This window comes from Pelodiscus sinensis, chromosome 16, assembly GCF_049634645.1.
Source record: "Pelodiscus sinensis isolate JC-2024 chromosome 16, ASM4963464v1, whole genome shotgun sequence".
Classification (NCBI taxonomy): domain Eukaryota; kingdom Metazoa; phylum Chordata; order Testudines; family Trionychidae; genus Pelodiscus; species Pelodiscus sinensis.
Window position 1 is genome coordinate 31,724,564 of NC_134726.1, and position 20,749 is coordinate 31,745,312.

The window sequence follows — 20,749 nt, forward strand, 5'->3', positions numbered from 1 at the left end:
GCAGAAACATTATAATGTTGATAAATGCAAAGTAATGCACATGGGAAAACAATCCCAACTATGCATATAAAATGACGGAGTCTAAAAAACCCGGCTATTTACCTCTAGTAACTGTTTTTCTCTGAGATATGTCGCTCATGTCCATTCCATGTAGGTGTGCACGCGCCACATGCACGGATTGCCGGAAGGTTCTTCCCTCGTTGGTAACCGTTGGGCTGGCAAAGGAGCCTCTTAGAGGGGCGCCTGTATATGCACACATATATACCCCTGCAGTCTCCCCTTCCCTCAGTTCCTTCTTGCCAGCAATCTCTGATGACAGGGAGGCGGGTGGGATTTGGAATGGACACAAGCAACATATCTTGCAGAACAGTTTCGAGTAAAGTAACCGTTTTCCCTTCTAGCGATTGTTGATGTCCATGCCATGTAGATGATTCCCAAGCAGAACCTCTTGAGCGGGGGTTGGAGCCTTAGCTTTCAATGGGACTGCCCTACCAGGGCTGCATCATCCCTGGCTTGGTGCTCTAAGGCATAACGGTTAACAAAGGTGTGAACTGAGGACCAGGTGGCCACTCTGCAAACGTCCAGGATAGGCACCTGAGCAATGAAGGTAGCTGAGGAGGCCCGGGCCCTAGTGGAGTGGGCCATGACGGGTGGGGCTGGTCACATCCATTGGCAGAGCTGGTGTGGATGACGGTGCCGAAGGCCAGTGCACATGGGAAAGCACCCAGGCTGGTTCCGAAAGTGTCAGTGCCAAGGGTCCTCTATGGCTTAAATGAGGTTTGGCTGCCTGTACTGGACTTGAGCCAGTGCCGGTAACTCAGTGCAGGTGGCACGGTTATCCTGCCGGTGCGCCGGACCGGAGAGGGAAGCTGGAAGAAGGTCAGCTCTATAAACTCCCTTGCTGCCTTGAATGTGTCTGATGTGGAGGGCCGGTCTACCTTGGCCAAGTCATCCTCCAGTGTTGGGTCCGGGGACGGGATCAACTGGTGCGGACCAGGAGCTGAAGGCCTGGGTGCCGTGGCTGAAGCAGCTGAGTGCCCCACCTGTGGACACACTTTTGGCGTCTGCCACGACAGAGACCTGCCCCTGCTAGGTCTCTGCTTCTTCTGAGGCTCTGGAGATTGGGAGTGGTACTGAGCTGCGTTGCACCACAGCACCGGGGATGCACTGGAAGGTGCGGTGTCTCCTGTGCCAAAGCAGGTGCGCTCTGGGTGCTGCTTCGGTGGTCAGTGCTGGGCGGAGTAAGATCCTCAACCGTGAGTCTACAGGACATCCGCTTAAAGCACTTGGCACAGGGCTTAAAGCCTTGAGGCCCAGGCATGTTCCGTGCAAGAGGCACAGGGACGTGAAGGTGAACCCCTAACTATCGATACTATGAACACTAACTTACTACTAAACAACTAATGACTAACACTACAAAAATTTAGACGGCTACTAAAATGATTTAAAACAGGGACTGCTGAAGAGCACTTGCAGAGAACGTGAGAAACGTTCCAATGACCATCACAGGCAGTAAGGAGGAACCAGCAGGGGTATATATACACACGTATACAGGTGCCACTCCAGGGGCTCCCCGGCCAGCCCAAATGGGTACCACTGAGGGAAAAGCCTTCCGACAATCCGCATATGTGGCGCATGCACACCTTCATGGAACGGACATGAGCCATCTCTTCAAGAAGTGATTACCACTCAAGAGATTTTGGAGTCTCTGTGGATAGTTCTCTGAAAACGTTCACTCGGTGTACAGCAGCAGTCAACAACGCAAACAAGGTCACGAATCATTAATGAATTTATATAACTCCATTGTACGCCCACATCTTGAATACTGTGCGCAGATGTGGTCACCTCGTCTCAAAATATATATCTTGGCATTGGAAAAGTTTCAGAAAAGGACAACAAAAATTATTATGGGGTATGGAATGGCTAGTGTATTAGGAGAAATTAGTAAAACTGGGACCCCTCAGCTTGGAACAGCGATGACTAAGGGAGGATACAATTGAGGTCTATAAAATCATGACTGAAAAAGTAGATAAGGAAGTGCTATTTACTTCTCACGACAGAAGAATTAAGGGTCACCAAATGACATTAATAGGCAGTTGGTTTAAAACCAATAAAATGAAGTATTTCTTCACACAAGTTAACCTGTGGAACTCTTTGCTAGAGGATGTTGTGAAGGCCACGACTATAAGAGGATTTTTAAAAAGAACTAGATAAATTCATGGAGGTTAGGTCCACCAATGGCTATTAGCCAGGATGGGCAGGAATGGTGTCCTTAGACTATTTCCCAGACTAAGAATGAGCCACAGAGATGATTCCCTAGTCTGTTCATTCCCTCTGGGCACCTGGCATTGGCCACTGTTGGCAGACAGGACACTGGGTTAGATGGACCTTTGGTCTGACCCTGTATGGCTGTTTTTCTGTTCTAGGAATCACTGAGGGCAGAGATAAAGAGCTGGAGCACAGGGAATTACTAAGCAGATATATTAAGAGTTAAGGCAGGGCTGTTCCTACAGATATGCAAAATACAGTTACCTAGGGCACCAAATTGCCCTAATTTCGTGGTGCCCCAGGCAATCGCATATCAGTTCCATTGCCCAGTCCTATCCCCTAGTCCCTCCACCACCCCTGTGGGCTGCACCTAGTCACCGTTCACCAGCTGTTTCCCCTTCTGGCGGAAGAGGAATCCTCCGCTCATTGCTCACCACCACCCGCACCTCCCGCTTGCTCCCCCGTCATCACATCAGTCACCCTACCTTGATCCTGCCCCTGCAGCTCTGGGCCTGCCCCCCACAGCTTCTGCCACCATGGCCCTGCAGCCCTTGAGTGCAGCTTTCCCGCCACCCTTTCCAAGAGAGCAGTGCAGTTGCTCCAGCTGTGTCAGGCACCAGAATTGGTAGGGTCAGCCTTGAGTTAATGACAGCCCTGACAAAATTGATGGAAGAGGGAAAGGACTAAGAGCAGGAGCACTTGAAAGTGACCACAGGGATTCCTCTGCTTTGCAAGGTCCTGGGAGTCGGCTGTAGCGCCATCTCTGCCCTCTGAGCGAATGACCGTGCTTTCTGCTGTGGTGGAACAGAAAAAGATCTCTCTCTCCTTTGCTGCAACTTTCCCCTTCCTAAGTCCCCCAGGATTTCTCCAGATCTGCTGCAGACTGATTCAGCTGCATCTCAGTCCAAGACATGCCTTGACCAGAAGCCATCAAGAGGACACATCAGGACTGGCATTAGGAATATTGGTATTTTCAGAGATCAAGACCAAAAGGTACAATTGTAATTGCTGAGGGCGGCTTTGTCTAGATTGCAGATTTCTTTCAGAAGAACCTTTTCCGGAAGAGATCTTCTGAAAAAACTTCTGCCCAAAGGGAGCATCCACACTGCCAAAGTGCATCAAAAAAGCGATCTGCTTTTTCAAAAGATAGCGTCCACACTGAATGAATGCTATCTCGCATTTAAGCTGTGATTACTATAGACGGAGTGGCCACCAGTGCTTTTTCCTCTTTCCTTTTCTTGCGAAAACTCCCTCTTCCCCATCCACACGCGCCTTTTTCCAAAAGAGCTCTTTTGCAAAAAGGCTTCTTCCTCATAGAAAGGGGTTTACCAACGTCGGAAAAACCCCTCTGTTCTTTCAATTTATTTTCCAAAAGAATGCGATTGCAGTGTGGACATAAGTGAAGTTTTTCCGGAAAAACTCTGCAGTGTAGACGTACCCCTAGTCTGACCTACTACATAACACAGGGCACAGAATTTCACCCAGAGATCCCTGGAGCGCAAACATACATTCTGGTTGAACTGGAGTGTATCTTTCAGCAAGACACTCTGGATTTAGATAAGTCTAGTGACAGAGACTCCACCAAATCATTAAGTAAATTGTTCCAATGGTTAATTTGCCTTCCTTAAAAATCTGCACCTTATGTCTAATCTGAATCTGGCTTGGGCTTCCATACACTGGATCTCATTATACTACACTAGAGGACCCTTGACCCAGAAAACTTTCCCCATATAGGCACTTGCAGACTGGGATAATTCACTTCTTAACCCGGAGACATCCTGATCTTTCTGGCCCCATTGAACATCTTTAGCCTTTCACTCACTGGACAAATTTCCAGGCCTCAAATCACTGTTACAGCTCTTTTCTAAACACTCAAAAACATGGACCCTCTGTTGCTGTATTCCAGTAATGCCACATACAGTGGTAATGACTCCCTACTTCTGCTTGATACATTCAGTGATTGCATCTGTTCTCTTAGCCATTACGCTGCCCTGGGAGTTCATGTTCAGGTAGTTTTCAACCATTATCCCTGTGTCTTTTTGAAAGAACAGACCTGCATCCTAGAAGCATCACCTGTGTACTTGTTTCCTACATGTATGACTGTGCCTTCAGCTGTATTAACACACATGATATTCAAGCAAGCCCTTTACATGCATCAGAGTACTCTGTAGCACTGTTCTGTCCTTTCATCATATCACCCATTTTAAAATTTACAAACTTTATCAGCAATCTTCTTTTTCCCCCTTTCTTCCTGATCATCGATAAGCACCTTCATAGCATTCAGTCAAGAACTTAGGGACTGAAGGAGTCCATCCTTTCCCTTTCTTCCTCTCCCATCCTCCTATAGCTTAATTTGACCATTTCCTCCCTTCTTCCAAAGAACAATATTTTGTGGCTGAAAGATTTAAGCAAAAGCCCAATTCACTTCTCTCGCTCACCACCTTTACACTGCTGTTGCTTCCATTGGACTCAGTGTAATTTACTCATTTCCACCAGGGAGTGGAGACTCCGTCCCTAAATAAGTCTTTCAGCATTAGGCTGAAAAGATGGGATCTGTCCATTCTCACTGGGGCAGCCTTAATTGGCCACCACGAAAGTTCACCTAAAGAATTATTTCTCCTGTCTGTTCAGTCATGTGACCGAAATGCCCCATGGCAGTCCTGCTTTTTTTGAAGACAAATCCATTTCAGTGGAATCCTATCCTCACACTCCGCTTTAGCCATGCCTGTTCTTCGCACCTAGACTCAGTCCTCTCCCGTGGGACTTGACCCCCCCCCAAGAGGAGCTAGTAAAAGGAATTAAAGAACATCCACTCAGCAAGACTGAAGCCTATTCCCAGCACACCAATGCTAAGATTAATGGCTGAACAGATTCAACAAGGGGATCATGGAAGAGTTAAATTTCTTTCCATCATCATATGAAATTGTGATGAAACTTGGCACAAATGGACTAAATGTAACTGACAGACTTCCCATAATTTCTCTCTCCTTTTGAAGATCTGCCCATAAAAGAAAAAAAAATGGCCTACAGCTCCCGATAGACCCTGACTTATGAAGGCAGCTGGTTATGTTTAAATGAATTTTTTTTCATCATCAATGAGAGGTTTGGAATGTGTTCGCAGTTGGGGGGTACATGTTGTTGTGATTCCTGTTTGAACAACACAGAGTGACTGCTAACCAGTTTCAAATCTTCAGTAGGTGCCAGTCCCTGGAAAGGTTTAACCCTTTACCCAAGTAGCATGACCAGCAATTCACTAGGCAGTTTGATATCTATTTCAGGAGGTTTAATTTTTAGTGTAATTAGGTATGAACCTTCAAGGATTCTGCTTCTACTGCCACGTGTTTCTTTCCCAGAAACCTTTCATGGCATGTCTTAAGGTAGCATCTATGCTCATCACTATAGTATCTATTTGCATTGGCCATGATTGCTACCTAATGACTAGTAAATTAATTCAAGTGTCCTGCCTAGGTTTGTGGTTGTTCCAAACTTGAGAGAAATGAGCTTTTAAAGAGAGATAGTTCCCCTATGATCTGGGCCAGCTCTGCTGTGAAAAATATGGCACCCTCCCCCAAATCTTTCAAGTTGGTTTTACTTTTTGTAGCTAAAACAAGCTAAGATTTGAAAAGGAATGAGTTAGACACCCAAATCTACTGAATTTTCATAAGAACTGGACACTAGATCTCTCAGGCTCCTATACACATCCCAGCCACAAAATATAGCCAGAGAAAATCTGTCTGGGAGCAGCCTATGTTCTCAGTGTATAGTTCCTAATTTTCCAAAGAACCTACCTCTGGAGATCAGCAGCTTTGTTTAGTTTCCAATCCCAACTCCTTGTGAGTGTCTTCCTTGCAAACCTCTGCCACTGCTGCTAGATGAATGGAAGAAAATTAGTCCAAGCAGGGCTGAAAGACGACATCCAAGACAGACAAGCATTTTATGGACAATCCACCTAGCAAATAACTGCCAGCTAATGCGAGTCAAGAGAGACAAAGGATCATCACAAGTTGCCAGAACAATTAACCCTTCTTAATTGTATAACTGGCAATCCTTAACCATGAATACCTGGGAAAGCCACCCAAAATATGGCTCAGTTGTTGGGTGAACTACTTGCTAAGAAAACACCACCATGACCGTGGCTTCTCTTTGTTCAACACCTTCAAGCCAAATTCCCAATATAACCTCTGGGTCCAGGAGACAGAGCTGCTTAGATGCCACAGCACCCTTTCGATCAGCAGCAGTGACAAGCTCCAGCACCACTCTTAGAAGTCTTGGCAGCAAGAGCTGGCAGAGGAGAAGCAGCAACACAACTTTTTACACTGCTCTGATGTCACCACTGTTTCTGAACTGCTTCTGGCCTTGTGATGAGAGATGTGACAGTGGGGAAACTGAGGGAAGGAAGAGTGAAAGGGGTAACAAATCAGAAATATTTCCACTAAGACTAAGGTTAAGGAATGAGACAAGGTACATTAACAAAAGTGAAATGTATGAATTAAAGATGAGGTAAACTGTAAACAGATTTTCTATTTAGCTGCTCTGGTTGGATGAGTTTTTGATAACTCAGCCTTACAACACTCGAGATTTCTATTTGCTAGATCTCAAAATCGTTTTTCAAAGAGTGTAAGTATCCCCATTTTACAGATAGGGACTGTGAAAGAGGCCTGGATAAAAGGGAAATAAGAGAGGTAGGAGATGTGTAATGAACTAAAGGGATAGGGAAGGGTCAGCTGGGGATCAAAGTATATGATACGTTGTAAAAATGAACTAAAGAATAAATCACAACCTACCTCATGGTTCGTATGCTATAACCCTTTCCTCCACTTCTGTCTTGCTTTTTTAAACTAAGCTCTTCAGGGACAGAGACTGTTTCCCATGTGCTTGTATAGTACCTAGCACACCATAGGCAGCATTGCAAATACATAAACAAGACAATCACCATTATGAAGAACCTTCTTTTCATAGGATGCCTTTTCCACCAGACCAGTTGAAAGGAGGCACAGGAAATGGGAAGCACAAACAGAGATTTACTTTCTGAATTTACTTATAAAAGAGGGTAAGCTGTCCCTTTATTTTCCTTTAGCAGAAACGTTACATTTTTCTGTCCCAACCAAAAGTTTATATAATACGATATAAATCCTATCAATCTCAGTTGCTTTAAAGAAAAAAAATCCAAGAATCTTACTTCAAAAAAATATCAATTAATTGATGCATATAGCCTATTTATAGAGTCAGAAGGAAAAAATAATTTGAAAATACTCTATGATATTGCATACCAAAAGAAGTTCACGGAGACCAGGATTATTTTTCTCCATAGTATTTAATCAAGAAAACACAAGGTAGCACAAATATTTGGCAGAACAGTGAAAAATTGATGGCTTTTCCTGTACCAAACCACCAGCAAAAGTGGTAAATCCCTACTAGCTGGATGAAAAAGAAAAAAAAAACCTTGGATTAAGGCCACAATCATTCACTCATTATCTGTAGATTCACTTATGGTACTATGAAACAGACTCAACAGACAGCAAAAACAGATGAACGACCCTAGTTTAATAACAATATGCATGAAGATCAAACACAGCGCAAGAAAAGCTTTAGACAGGAAAGGCTATGCCACATCACATGCCTCTGTATGGAGCCCAGAACTTCCATTCCCACCTTGGAAATACAGCCAACCAGTGGTCCATGTCACTTCTGCAAAATCAGTTTCTCATTGCCAAAAATCAAACATTAGTAATTAGTAATATGAGACCACCTTTGGCAGTTACTTTTACCCAAGTACCATTAAAATAGAGCATGTTTTTTCCTGAGGGTACAGATTTTGCAGAAGGGAAAGAAGGAGCAGCAAAAAATTATGACAAACCAAAGGAGGGAGGGAAGCAAATTAGGGTGGATAAAATGGCCCAACAAACATTACAGCTTAAGAGATAATGAATGCTAACCAGGAAAGACTATTTTCTTCTGAACTTGTGTTCTCTGTTAAATCTAATGTAGTTCTAGTCTATCTTTCAGAGCGTGTCTGCATTGACATTTTATCAGAATGTTTCTCATAAGTGTCCAGACTAAAATTAGACAATGCTGTGGCAAAAGTTTGCTGTCATCTCTAGAGCTTCCATCATTGCTAGTGCTGCATTAGTGCTAAATCAATGCTAAGAAACTATTGTAAAAACTATTGTAGATGCAGACTGTCAAGCATGTCTTGGTTCTACTGTTTGTCTCTATACTGTAAGCTTTGCTAAATACTTCAATTTAATGGCATTTCAATCCATTTCTTGTAACCTTTTCTACTGTTCTCGTACTATTCCCCCAATATGGACCGATTGATATCACTCTGAGTCACAGTCCTCACAACCTTATCTACAGTTTGATAAACAAAATGGTAGATACCAAGAGTTTAAAGTTGTGAGTTTATTGCATATGTAACAAAAATGAACATGACCTCCTGGGTCCAGCCTACTATACAATCACTGTTTCTTCCAGCTGGTTCCATAACCACATTAAATAGAACTAGTATTTCTTTAAATACTTTGATTTAGACATAAAATGAAACTTTAGTGTACAACTTCCACAAAATAAATCTGCAATAAAAACAGTGGGAAGAATAACAAGGATAGCAGCAATATTAAACAAGACATTACAAAATAATAATAAATTAAAAATACATTATAAAGTGGTCAAGGAACAAAAATTAACCAATTAAAAACAGAATCACATACTGTGTTTCTGGGAGCTTGCTGTGCTACACAGCACTGATCCTGGGCACTGGGTACAGAGTGGGTGATTACAGGGTCTTTAATTTTATGAAATCTGCTAGATTTCCAAACCACCTTAACCTGACTTGAATTAAGAATGTACAGCTGAGCAAACTTTGATTTCGTCATCTGAACCAACAAGCAGCCTTTTAAAGCAGGGCTCTGTCAAACATAATGCCCAAGTTAACGCTAACATTCATAACACAGCCTCATTTCTTCCCCATTTAACGCACAAGCAGAGTGGTGGTTTCCTACATCCCTGAGTGTATAGGACTGGCTGATAAGCAATATCAGGGCAAGTACTGAAAGTTGGTACCACTGGAGCAGTTTCTAAATTTACTTTTAGAATAGATACAAGAAAGAATTCAGAAGATGTCACTTGCGCTTTCTTCAGGTCTGCTCCAAAATTTGTGTACAAGGCAGATGGGTGACGGTGAAATGTGAATGGTAAACTTTGTGTTTTTCTTTGGGCAAGTCTGTAAACAACCAACCAAGTTCAAACACTGTACGTTGTTGCAGGAAACACGTTCTATCTTCTTTCCCCTGTGGTCTGCCAGCATGAAGAACATGCTTTAAAATTCTAGGTGCCAGTGGGGACAGAATAGCCTCAGCAGAAACAATGTTCCCTCCAGCACCCTCCCCTCTCAACTTTCTGCTTGTCTTTCACAATCTCCTGGCCATGAAACCAGATGTGGAATAGTGAGTCTGAGGCAGAACAAGAATAGTTTTAAACCCACTTTGCTAGCTTGTTTATTTTCTCCATCCAGACACAGTTTTAAGGCCTGCCTCGCACATCCATGTACAGAAAGATGCAAAATTAATGCTCTATCATTCCTGTAGTGGCACAAAATTGCAAAGATAATGCAACAGGAGAGGCAATAAAGCTGTTTCAAAGATTCATCACTAAAGTATTTGAAGACAGGTGCCTCTCCCCATTGCTGCCAGCATGGAGAAGGGACGTTTACAAGGCTTTTAAACATACAAAAGCCAACTTTACAAAACAGTAATCCTTGACTATTTTGTACAACCAACGAAGTGTTGATCTAAAAGAGATGTACTATCACATGCTAACTTGCTTGCTAACTTGCAGTGCTTCAGACTAATAAGCCCTCATCCTCACCTGGTTTGGTTTTAGAGAGCCAGCTGTGCTTTGTGTGAAGCTGGTGGGTTCTATTTATTCATTGTTAGCCCTTTCAGTGAAAAAAATACAACATGAGACTGCATACAGTATTTCTGGGCAACAACTGGTTTTGGATTTTTCCTATTTGCCTATAGTATATTGCACATACAAACGCACTGAAAGAGTTAATCACATTCCATTGGCAGTGACTGATTTCATAGCCATTTTCAACAAGCCAAGCAAGACTAGTGGAATTATGTTACCCAATACAAGAATGCACAGATGTTCAGCTGCAGAAAGTTGCATTTTTCTCTTACTGCAAGTATCACTCACACAAATTCTCTTCCATGACCAATAACCCATAATGCAGAAACTGATCCTTAAGTGCCACTAGATTCTAAAGGCCCTCCATACAACTTTCTGAACACGTCTTTCTTACAGAATCCTATCATGTGATCTTCTCTAGCCAAACTGCAAATCTCACAAAATTATACAATTTCATCCCTTAAATGCAATTCTGACACTCCCAACATCAAATCACAAGAATTACAGTGAATGGAAAATAAAACGAAGGGGGAAGATTTCAGGATTTTGATTAGTATATAACTTTTTGTCCTATCACAGTTTAAAGCTATTATCAAATTCAATTAAAAAAGACAAAATAGAAATATTCCAGTAGACATTTTCTAAGAACAATCTTTGACCCACGGCTGAATTCCAATACACTATTCCATAAACGCAACATCTGTTATATGTTTCAGTAATGAATCTCTCTAAAAATCAGGCTTGCTAAAGAAAATCCTATACAAAGCAAGTCTGCTTTACTTACACGTAGACATGTCTGATGGCTATCTGGGTTTTTATGAAGTCATGTTACTTTGTTAAAATACTGTTTTTCTTGGTGTGCAAATTGGAAGAAATGTTATTTGACCCAGGTACTTGATTTGCTTTTGTTTCCCCTTGCACTGGGAATCCATTTTAGCAAATGAATTAGAGTACCAACCTTTAACATTAGCTTCAGATAGCTGAAAAAAAAAAATGCCGCATTTGGCACTCGTGTAATTTCCATCACTACAGAACTAAAAAGATAAAACCTTCCAATAGCTTTAGGTAAAGTTTAGACTTTATTCACTATATAGTTATCCTTTTACTTCTCCCCTCAAAAACACTTTTCACAAGGCCAATGACTTAAGAACAGAACTTTGTTCCATTAGCTTAGCTTTTAGCAATTTCCTCATAAGTCCTAGAATTTCAACTCAAGTGTCTCAGATAAAACAGTGGCACAGAAATCACAGCTTTTGGACTGCTTTGAAATTTGTATCTGTTTGCTTTCTCTTTACTAGCCTTCTTTGCAAAGTACTTAAATTTGGGACAGTCTATGGTAAGTGAATCTGCAGGAGAAATATTTTCCCATGTGCAAAACAATTAAATTTCAGCCAGGACATCCAACAAGAAATAATATACACCACTTAAACTGCCCTGGATTCCTTCATTTTTCTAGATGTAAGCCACTACTTTCACTGAGAGCTTCCTGCTAAGGCAGAACTTCAGTTATGTGTGCATATGGAGTTTTATTTTCTGCTAGAAATTTGTTTTAACAGGTGTTTAAAACGTGCAAATCTGAATTCCAGTGCCAGTCAGATATTCAATAGCTGCTGGACTCTACAAGAGGCTCAAGCTTGCTTTAAGACAAATAGCCAGGTACTCTTACCAGTTGCAAGTCCTCGGCAAACCAAGCTCAGATACTCAACTACAGATTGATACTCCTATAAAAAGACCACAGGTCATTGACCCTATCACAATATGTGTTACAAGTCTAGCAGAATATCTGGTGTAATCAAAGCCAAATGCTGAACTTGGCTGCATTTTTATTTTATGGGGATGGAAGAAGAGGGTGGGGATTATTGTAACAAAGGGGAGAAAATGGCTGGGAACCACCACCAAAAGCCCCCTCCTCCCACCAACAAAGGAGGGGAAACAACCCCATCTCTCTAAGTTGTCTAGTGTTCCAACGCTTCAGACAGCTTAGCAGGAAGTTCACAGCAAGCTTCTTCTAGCTTTTGATCTGGTGGTCCATGAGCTAGTGTCTGTTTCCTTTGGTTGCCTCTTCACTCCACAGCAAATCCACATGTCTCTTCCACAGCTGTCAGTAGCTTCTCATAAAGCTTCTCATATGACTCATAAGGCGGAATGTCAATCCGGTTAAAGCTGAACAAGGTGAAAATAATAGCCTGAATATTGCTGTTTATGACCCAAAACATTGCACTTAAAAAAAAAATCTAGCTCCCCCATGTTTAAAGATGCAATCTACAAAATGAACCGTGGTAGAGATTAAAATGATTCACTGTTTCACGATCAGATTAGACTAGATTATTAGGACTAACTTAGGCGTCTTTTCCTATGGTTCATAAACCTGTACTTGGGAGACTTTGAATTGAGGGAAAGGAATTTTGTTAGCATTTGACCTTGTTTGGCTTCCCCATTCAGTGGTGCTCTTTAGCGATTTTTGTTAAAAATAAATATGGCCTGTAAGATGACTACACTTTTTAAAATAAAAATTTAGCATTCATATGAGAAATGCTTAATAATTTAATAATTTATCATTCTAAAGGTGGAATAAGGTAAAAAGCTTTCAATAAAAATGCAAACATTCCCATGTAATATCTGAACTAAAAACACTTGTAACATGTAAAAGGCACAAGGCTACAGCACCTCTGGCTAGCGTCCGAAGCACTTTAAAGCATTGTCATTGTAACTAACTTTTTCCTCGGGTATTAGTGCATAACTGGGGACAAAGTAACTGAATCCAAAGCATTCAAAGCTACTATTTTCTGAGGGGATGATGGTCCAAAGGAATGGGAGAGAGTGCCCAGAGCGAAGCACTGGGTGTGTACTTTGTCCCAAGAATGACACATATTATTGCAGCAATTAAATGTTTAATTTATGTAAAGTGTTGCTTCAAAGTTAGAGTTTTCCTACATTTTGGTTCTGAATGCCAAATTATTTAGGGTACCTATTAAAATAGCCTCCTGTACATGAGAATGTGAGCAGGTCTCTGAAAAATTTATTATTGGATTTTCTTGACACTCAGTTCTGTATATTATATATTAGCACTTTTTTCCCCCCTCTAATTTTATAGCTAAATATACAGACAAGGACATTACTGTAATGCTACACAAGGAATACACTGAATCACTGCCTTTGAAGATTATTGCTTGTATTGCGTAGCCTTTTATCTGTGAAGACTTTCATTGAACAAACGGAGATAAACATACTCTGAACCAATGCAAGAGGCAGAAGATTTTAATATCTTACCAAGTGTGGGCTTTTGGAAGGTTGTCTGTATTTGCGTCTATCAAATGGATGGTAAATAGCCGGGGTCCTGCAGCGCCTGTAGAACCTTACAGACAGACATTCTAGTTAACGTACTTCAGCAACACAGTCATAATACATAATGAATTTGCTAAATCCAGGAGGTGGAGGAAGAGGGAAGGAATTAATTCCAATTTCAAGCAGGAATGTACCAGAGGTTATCTGTGCACACCAGTCAGTGCAGAGTTGGCCCACAGGTATTGGTGAGGTAGCTAGAGTTAAGAAAAAAAAATAACACCTAAGAGAGCTCTCATAAAACATATGGTTTTTATTTAAGTAAGAGCTTCCCTGTTCTCAAAATGAATGTTAGGGCAAGCAGGATTTAGGAGATGCATGAGTGCTACTGCCATGAGGCTCTATTTATTCTCAGCCAACTTGTGTATGTAATGGGTCCATTCCTAATGTACTTAGGACAAATTCTGTTGCCAATAGGTAATTTCTGGAAATACATTCCAAATCTAATAAAAACACTTACAGCAAAGTTACTGAGTAAAAGTATAAAATCTTCATTTAAGATAAAGTCTTAAATTGTTCATTTTACTAAAATTACACTGCTCCTATCATGAATTTACGTGCATTCTGGGACCCAATAAATTTTCTAAATTTCATGCACTTAGATATACAGTGGTTGTATATATTGTATAAGGATTTTAATTATGCCCATCTAAACAATAGTGTTCTCAGAAGATTGGCACCTACTAATGGTGACACCAGTCGAACCGTTACCTTCATCACTACTGGCAACTGCTAACAGGTCCCTTACTAGCAGAGATGTTGACAAATGAGAACTTCAATTCAAGGTCAGGGTTTCAGTAATTAGATCACTAATTTCTAGTGCCACAAACTGACATACTATTATTGTACAATGAATATGGAACAACTTTTACTGCCTTCTCCAAATATGCATTAACTCAAGCTCCACATCAGTCACCTTGCAAAGCCTTGAAACCTTGAAGAGGGACACGCGTGGACCCAGTCACAAACTGTAACAGCCTCGCCCTTCTTTCCTCATCAAATGTTTCCACAGCTTGCCAGAACCACTTTACGATATTGCTATCTGCCATGCAGTGCTTTAGACGTGTGTTTGACTTCCAGTCATTCAGATCTATCTTATCCAGGCCTCCTATTATTAGCTGTTAAATAATTTTAAAAACACTTTAAAGAAACAAACACTGAAATTACATCTTACACATTAATATATTACCCCGATATGCTTTATAAACTGTAATATACTGCACATACACAAATCATTTTACCCACAATGAAACACTTTCCCAGTACACAGTTTATAGTAATGCTACTAAACAGCTCAGGATAGGAGGTAAATACTCTCTCCAATTGAAATTGCAGGTGGATTTTAGGTAGGTGAATGCAATTACCTAAGCTGGGTTTTGGACAAAAGAAATCACTATACTTTAATTTACTTTAATTATCACTAATTATTTTTAACATGGAACCTGAAAAGCATAGTGAGACTCCTTACACCATACCAGAGCTTCCTATTGCATCATACATACCACTTTTCACAGCACTGCACTTTATCTGGAAGTCTTCCATCCCACTAATGACTACAGTCAAAACTTGCTTAATTTGTGAGATCTTACTACATCACTGCCAAATGTGCCATGACACATACAGCTATACAATGTTCTGTTTATCATTTTGAATTCAGAATACAAATCTGAATGCAATTTGCATCCAAGTCACCTTTTAGAGCCTGTTTTAGATATTACACTATAGGAAATTCCTCAATCTCTTTCATAAGTGAAACTGGAATGCTAATTCATGACAGGCTTTGATCCCAACCAGCTGGAATGGAGAGAAGGAAACAGGGACACAAGATCTAATTGCTTAAAATGAATGATGCGCTTTATTCCAAAGGTTTTCAAAACTGTTTCAGGGAGTGGACCATATTTTTTAAAAGTATTGTCTCATAGATGTTTTTTGTGCCATGATATGTAGACCATTTCCCTCTCATTCACACACATTTAACATGTGGCAATGGCAGCTTTTACTAACATGGAAAATAACAATACATTTTTAATGCATTTTATTTGCATTTGAAGGAAATTTAGAAGACAAACAAGAAAGAGCATTATGTGACTGGGTGGCATGCCACAAATTGCTAGCAAGTGCTTCCAGGTCTGAAAGCAACAAGTTGAGAACAGGTGTTTCACTAGTAAGGGAGCAAACCATTTTCACTGAAAGAATAGAAAACAATAAACATAATATAAATAAAAATATTATTTTCAGTGGCTGCATTTTGAAGTTTAGGTGTACAGTAACAGGCCTAGGTCTTTTCTATATAGTCTATACTTAAATTTTCCGCTTTCATTTTAAAGTGTTCTAAATCTTTTCTCTGTGTAATGTCAATACATGACCTGGACTGTAAACAATTACAAAAGACAAGCTGCTCTGAGGTGGCTAAAACCTAGTCCCTGTCACTGTTTGTGTGATCTGCAGTACAAAATCAGTCTTACTGCTGAAAAAAACCCCAAACGGTCCAACTCCAGCATCAGCCCTTGTTTAGACAACATGTATTTTTAACATCCATTTTAGACACCCTTAGCCGTATTGCTAGTATCTCACGTGTACAAAAAAGCCTGAATAAAATAGTAATGGATTAAAATGTCCCCACATTCTAGCACTGTTCATTATAATCAAAAAGAGCAAAACAATTTTTACAGTAATACTCTGAACCTTTATTCATGGGTCATCTTGACCACAAAATAAAGCCACTCTCAATGAATAAAGCATGTGTACCTCAAGCTCCTTCTGGTCAAAAGGCTTTAGTAAGTGTTGAGGAATAAGTTCATTAAAGCCTTTCTGCAGAGCCAGAAATTGTGCCTCAATTCCTCTCATAAATCGCCAGTTTACATACAACCTGTGGAAGGAGAGGGGGGAAAAGCCCAAAACGGAAAGTTAGGAGCAATATTGCTGGATGGAACCAGGCCTTTTTACATTAGCAGAAAGTGAAAGTTTGTTCAAACACTTATTACAGTTTGGGTAGACATATTGTGTTTATGGGAAAAAAAAACATGTTTTTGTCCATTTCCCTTCACTAATTACTAGTCCCCCCCTCCCTCCCCCACACTCCACCCCCACCACCCCTCTAATTTTTTTAAAAGCTCAATTTATTCCTGTTGGCTCTTTTAGCATGTATACAAATTACATTTATATGCAGGGAAGGTACATAAAGACGACGACGTCATACAAAATCAGGCCAGAAAAGTCAACACTAACTAGGTATTGTGAATAGGTCTCTGGATCTTTTTTGTATCATTCATTACATTTCCCACCAATTCAGAGCATTTGTATTCCCAGCCTAAAGGAGAATGTAAATTAATTGTTGAAATGCCTCAAAAAAGGTATTAATCCTATACTTAGGTGTTGCTGATTTTCTGAAAGAAAATCTTTACAGTTCTGCTTTCATCCATCAGTCTCCTTTTTTATCACTACTTTTAGACACGTCTACTTAAAGGTAAGCTCAGGAGTCTAATCTCAAAATGATTTTAGTCATGTTTTTCAATGTTATCAGAAACAGTACAGAGGTCAATTGAAAGCAGCAATGAATTAATATGTATGATACTATACAAGGGAGAAATATGAACCTACTCTCTATACGTGATATAGGTGTGATCTTGAATTTTCTTTGGATTTTTTCCTAACACCTAGACCTACTTATGCTTCAGAATAGGGTCATTTAATGCCAGCAGAAAATGCTGCCATGCAGAGAACCACAGCTCAGAACAGAATTGGTTCTTCATGCCAATGGCTTTGCAGGAGCTGAAAATGCCAAGGAGTTAATTTCTAGTAACTGTAATTAACTGACTGAAGGAACACTGTTTATTTTCTCAGAGAAAGGTTTTTTTTTCTTAAAGGAAGAGTCATTATGATGAGCACAAGTGATTGTGATGGGCTGGAAATGGGAACTTTAAGGAAAGCAAAGGTTTTTCCAATACACTTTTTCTATGAGAATCTCTTTTCCTTCAAGTCCTAAACAAATACACTTGCACATGTACTTGTTCACTAAAAACAATTTTCAGATCTCCCTCTAAAAGGGTACTTTTCGCTACTTCACTTTTCTGATCCTAAGAGCTGTATACAGAACTCATCTTCTCCAACTTCTTCCCATTATGTTTGGGGCAGCTGGTTCGCTCTATAGTACCTGACATATTCTTTCTTGTTCTCTTCTGTAACAGGAACATTTCTGCCATTTGGTTTGAGCTCATGCTGCAGAATCCGCCCAAAAGCATTGTGTTCCACACAGAAAGTATGGTCCAACACTGGAGTTATATCATTCTCTCTGTCAATTAAAAGGGAAAGGATAAAATTGATATTTTCCCATCTGTTTATGCAAAAAGGAAAACCTGAATTGTTAAAAATGATTTGCCTTATGACCAATGAAACACTGAATTTTAAATACATCTCACTGAATCCAAGAGGATGTGAACATAAAATATATTTAACTTTCAGAAATTACCTTATGTATGTCTAAACAGCAGAACCAAAGGCACACACATTTACTGTTGTTTTCCAAGCAATTGTAACCACCATAGCTGAATTTGAACCTGGGACCTCTGAAGCTTAGTATAGGAGCCTCTATCCTTTGAGCTAAAAGCCAGCTGGCTCTCAGCCCATGATGTAGAGATGTCTTGTTCTTATCTGCTGTGGTGGTCTAAGTGCCACTGCATGGGACAATGAACCACACTAGGTGTGTGGGTTACATAACCACATACAGAATTCATTAGATTTTGATATGAATAATCTCCACAACCAAACATAAGGCAGCTATGGCAAGGTTCTGATTCCACTGAAAGATCCAGCAAGAGCTAAGCTGTGCTTGTATAAAAGCTTACTCTCATAAGTGCCTTCAATTCTTGGATTGGGAAGCAGTGGCCAGGAAATTCCATGTTTTTCCAAGATCATCTTCACTGTGAAGGTTTTATTTAATGCAATATTTTACTACCCCTGAGATCTAGTGTTCTGCATTCTGCAGTTAAGTATTTGGTAAATGAACAGTACTTACAAAATCCAAACTAAACTCTTGTGCAGTTCTGGGTCAACAGATTCCAAATCAGACAGCTGAATGGGTTTCCCTAACAGCTGTTTGTAGAAGGGAACCGTGAAACCCCCATTGATGTAGTGTCCGTGGAACACAGCTAAACCCATTATCCGACCAACAAAATGGAAATAAGACAAATGATCCTGTAGAGAAACAGAAGAAAAAGAATAATTCATTGGGAAAGCAGCCCAATGCTGACACCTTGTGGCTATATTTATGCCAGTAGCAATGACTATTTAAGGATTTTCAATCTGCTGGGCACCAAGGTATGCCTATATTGCTATGTAAGCCTGAGCTCATTCAGGTTTGAGCCTGTTTGCCATTTGATCTATGCACAATACTCTCAGACTCTGGCTCAGACCTAGAGCCCTAGGATCTGGCTGTGTTAGAGGGTTCAAACCCTTCTGCTTTGGAATACAGATACAGCCTCCTGACTAATGTCCTAAAAGTCCACCAAAAGTAAACCACAATCCATTGGGCCAACTTCCTTTGTCCTCTCTATCCCAAGAATTGCAAGCTGATTGTAGAAAAATAGAATCATCTCCCACTGCTTCCCTTGTTATACTGCAGCAGCTTAGTGAGTCAGTGTTTAAACTGCCCATTACTTTCTGACCAATGAGTTGCAAACACACCATCAGAGAGCATTCTGTGTTTGCAACAGAGACTGAATAGAAATAAAGGTCTTTTCCAAAGTGTGCTGCTCTTAGTCATGGGAGCTCAGCCACTTTTTGGTAAATATCTGGCACGAGCCCAGCAAAGCAGTGAACTTTAGTAGGAGTACCAGGAATGAGTATGCATACCAGCAAAGAAAGGCAGTTTTGCAAATTTACAAGACTGGTGACCAGTGCAAGGAGAAGTGGATTAAACGGCTCAAAACCAGAACTGCACATAAGGCAACATGTCTACATTGTGCAGAGTTTGACTGGGTACTCAGTAAGGATGTAAAATCCCATTTAATTGGGATTAAACATTATGTTTAACTGGTTAACCAATTAAAGGGGGGGGTGCAGGTAGGGGGGAGAGGAGGATGCTCCAGCCCCGTGGTTAGCTAATTAACTATGATTTTACATCCTTGGTGGTGGTGCATGAAGATTTGTTTATTTGGGATGGTGACCTGATGACCCAAGAATTCAACATGGAGACTGATGGGAGCTTGTAGCAGGCACTGAGTGAGGCCACAGTGGACCATAAGCTAGTTATTTCAGACCATTTCTCCAGATCACTTTGAATTTTACTCCTGTCCTCCAAAGCACTTGCAACCCCTTCCAACTAGGTACCATCTGCAAATGTTAAAAGTGTACTTTCTATGCTATTATCTAAATCATTTATGAAGATATTAAACAGAACCGGATCCACAACTGATCCCTGTGGGCAGTGTTCCCTGTAAGCCGAGCACTTGGGCTGCCACCCAGGAGATATTCAGGTGCCGGCCAGCTGATTAGCAAAGTGCCCACAGCCAGCAGCATGGTGTGTCTACTGGTGGTGCACATCTGCACATACATTGGCGCACATAGCAAAATGTATTCTGCCCATGGATGGAAAAAATTAGCAGGAACACTGCCCGCAAGACCCTGCTCATTATGCCCTTCCAGCATGACTGAACCATTCATAACTTCTCTCTTGGAATGGTTTTCCAACCAATTATGCACTCATCTGAGAATAGCTCCATCTAGGTTGTATTTTCCTAGCTTGTTTACGAGACGATCATGTGAGACAGTATCAAAAGCTTTACTAAAGTCAAGATTATATCACATCTACGGCTTCCCCCTATCCACAAGACTTGTTACTGTGTTTATGCATGCAAGGATCACATTAGCCCTTTTGGCCAGCTTCAAACTGGGGTCTTATGTTAAACTGATTATTCACATTGATCTCCAAACCTCTCAGTCACTACCTTCCTAGAACAGAAACCTCCATCCTGTGAATAAGGTCTACATTCAGTGTTCTTAGATGTACAACTTTACATTTAGCCATATTAGAGAGGATATCGTTTGTGCCAAGTTTAATCAAGCAATCTTGATCAGTCTGTATCAATGACCTGTTCTGTGTGTTATTTACACTCCCTCAACGTGTGCGCCATCTGCAATCTTTTAGTAGTGATTTTATGTTTTCTTTCAGGTCACTGATAAAATTATATCATACAGGCCAAGAACCAATCCTGGTCTGATCTCACTAGAA

The 20,749-nt window shown here is 40.7% G+C and overlaps 1 protein-coding gene across 2 annotated transcripts in view; it reads right to left on the minus strand.

Moving 5' to 3' along the window:
- Positions 1-8,655: 8,655 nt before the first annotated feature.
- SMURF1 (SMAD specific E3 ubiquitin protein ligase 1) overlaps positions 8,656-20,749 on the minus strand; it is a 71,089-nt gene continuing 58,995 nt past the window's right edge. The window contains exons 13-18 of one of the 2 annotated variants that reach the window (XM_075899677.1): positions 18,536-18,714; positions 17,675-17,812; positions 16,270-16,390; positions 14,438-14,639; positions 13,450-13,525; positions 8,656-12,342 (exon numbers count right to left, since the gene is read on the minus strand). In XM_075899677.1, coding sequence (XP_075755792.1) covers positions 12,243-12,342; positions 13,450-13,525; positions 14,438-14,639; positions 16,270-16,390; positions 17,675-17,812; positions 18,536-18,714 — 816 coding nt within the window. In that variant the 3' untranslated portion in view covers positions 8,656-12,242. Of the gene's footprint in view, positions 12,343-13,449; positions 13,535-14,437; positions 14,640-16,269; positions 16,391-17,674; positions 17,813-18,535; positions 18,715-20,749 lie in introns of both variants that reach the window. The other variant, XM_075899676.1, reaches the window with a different exon arrangement.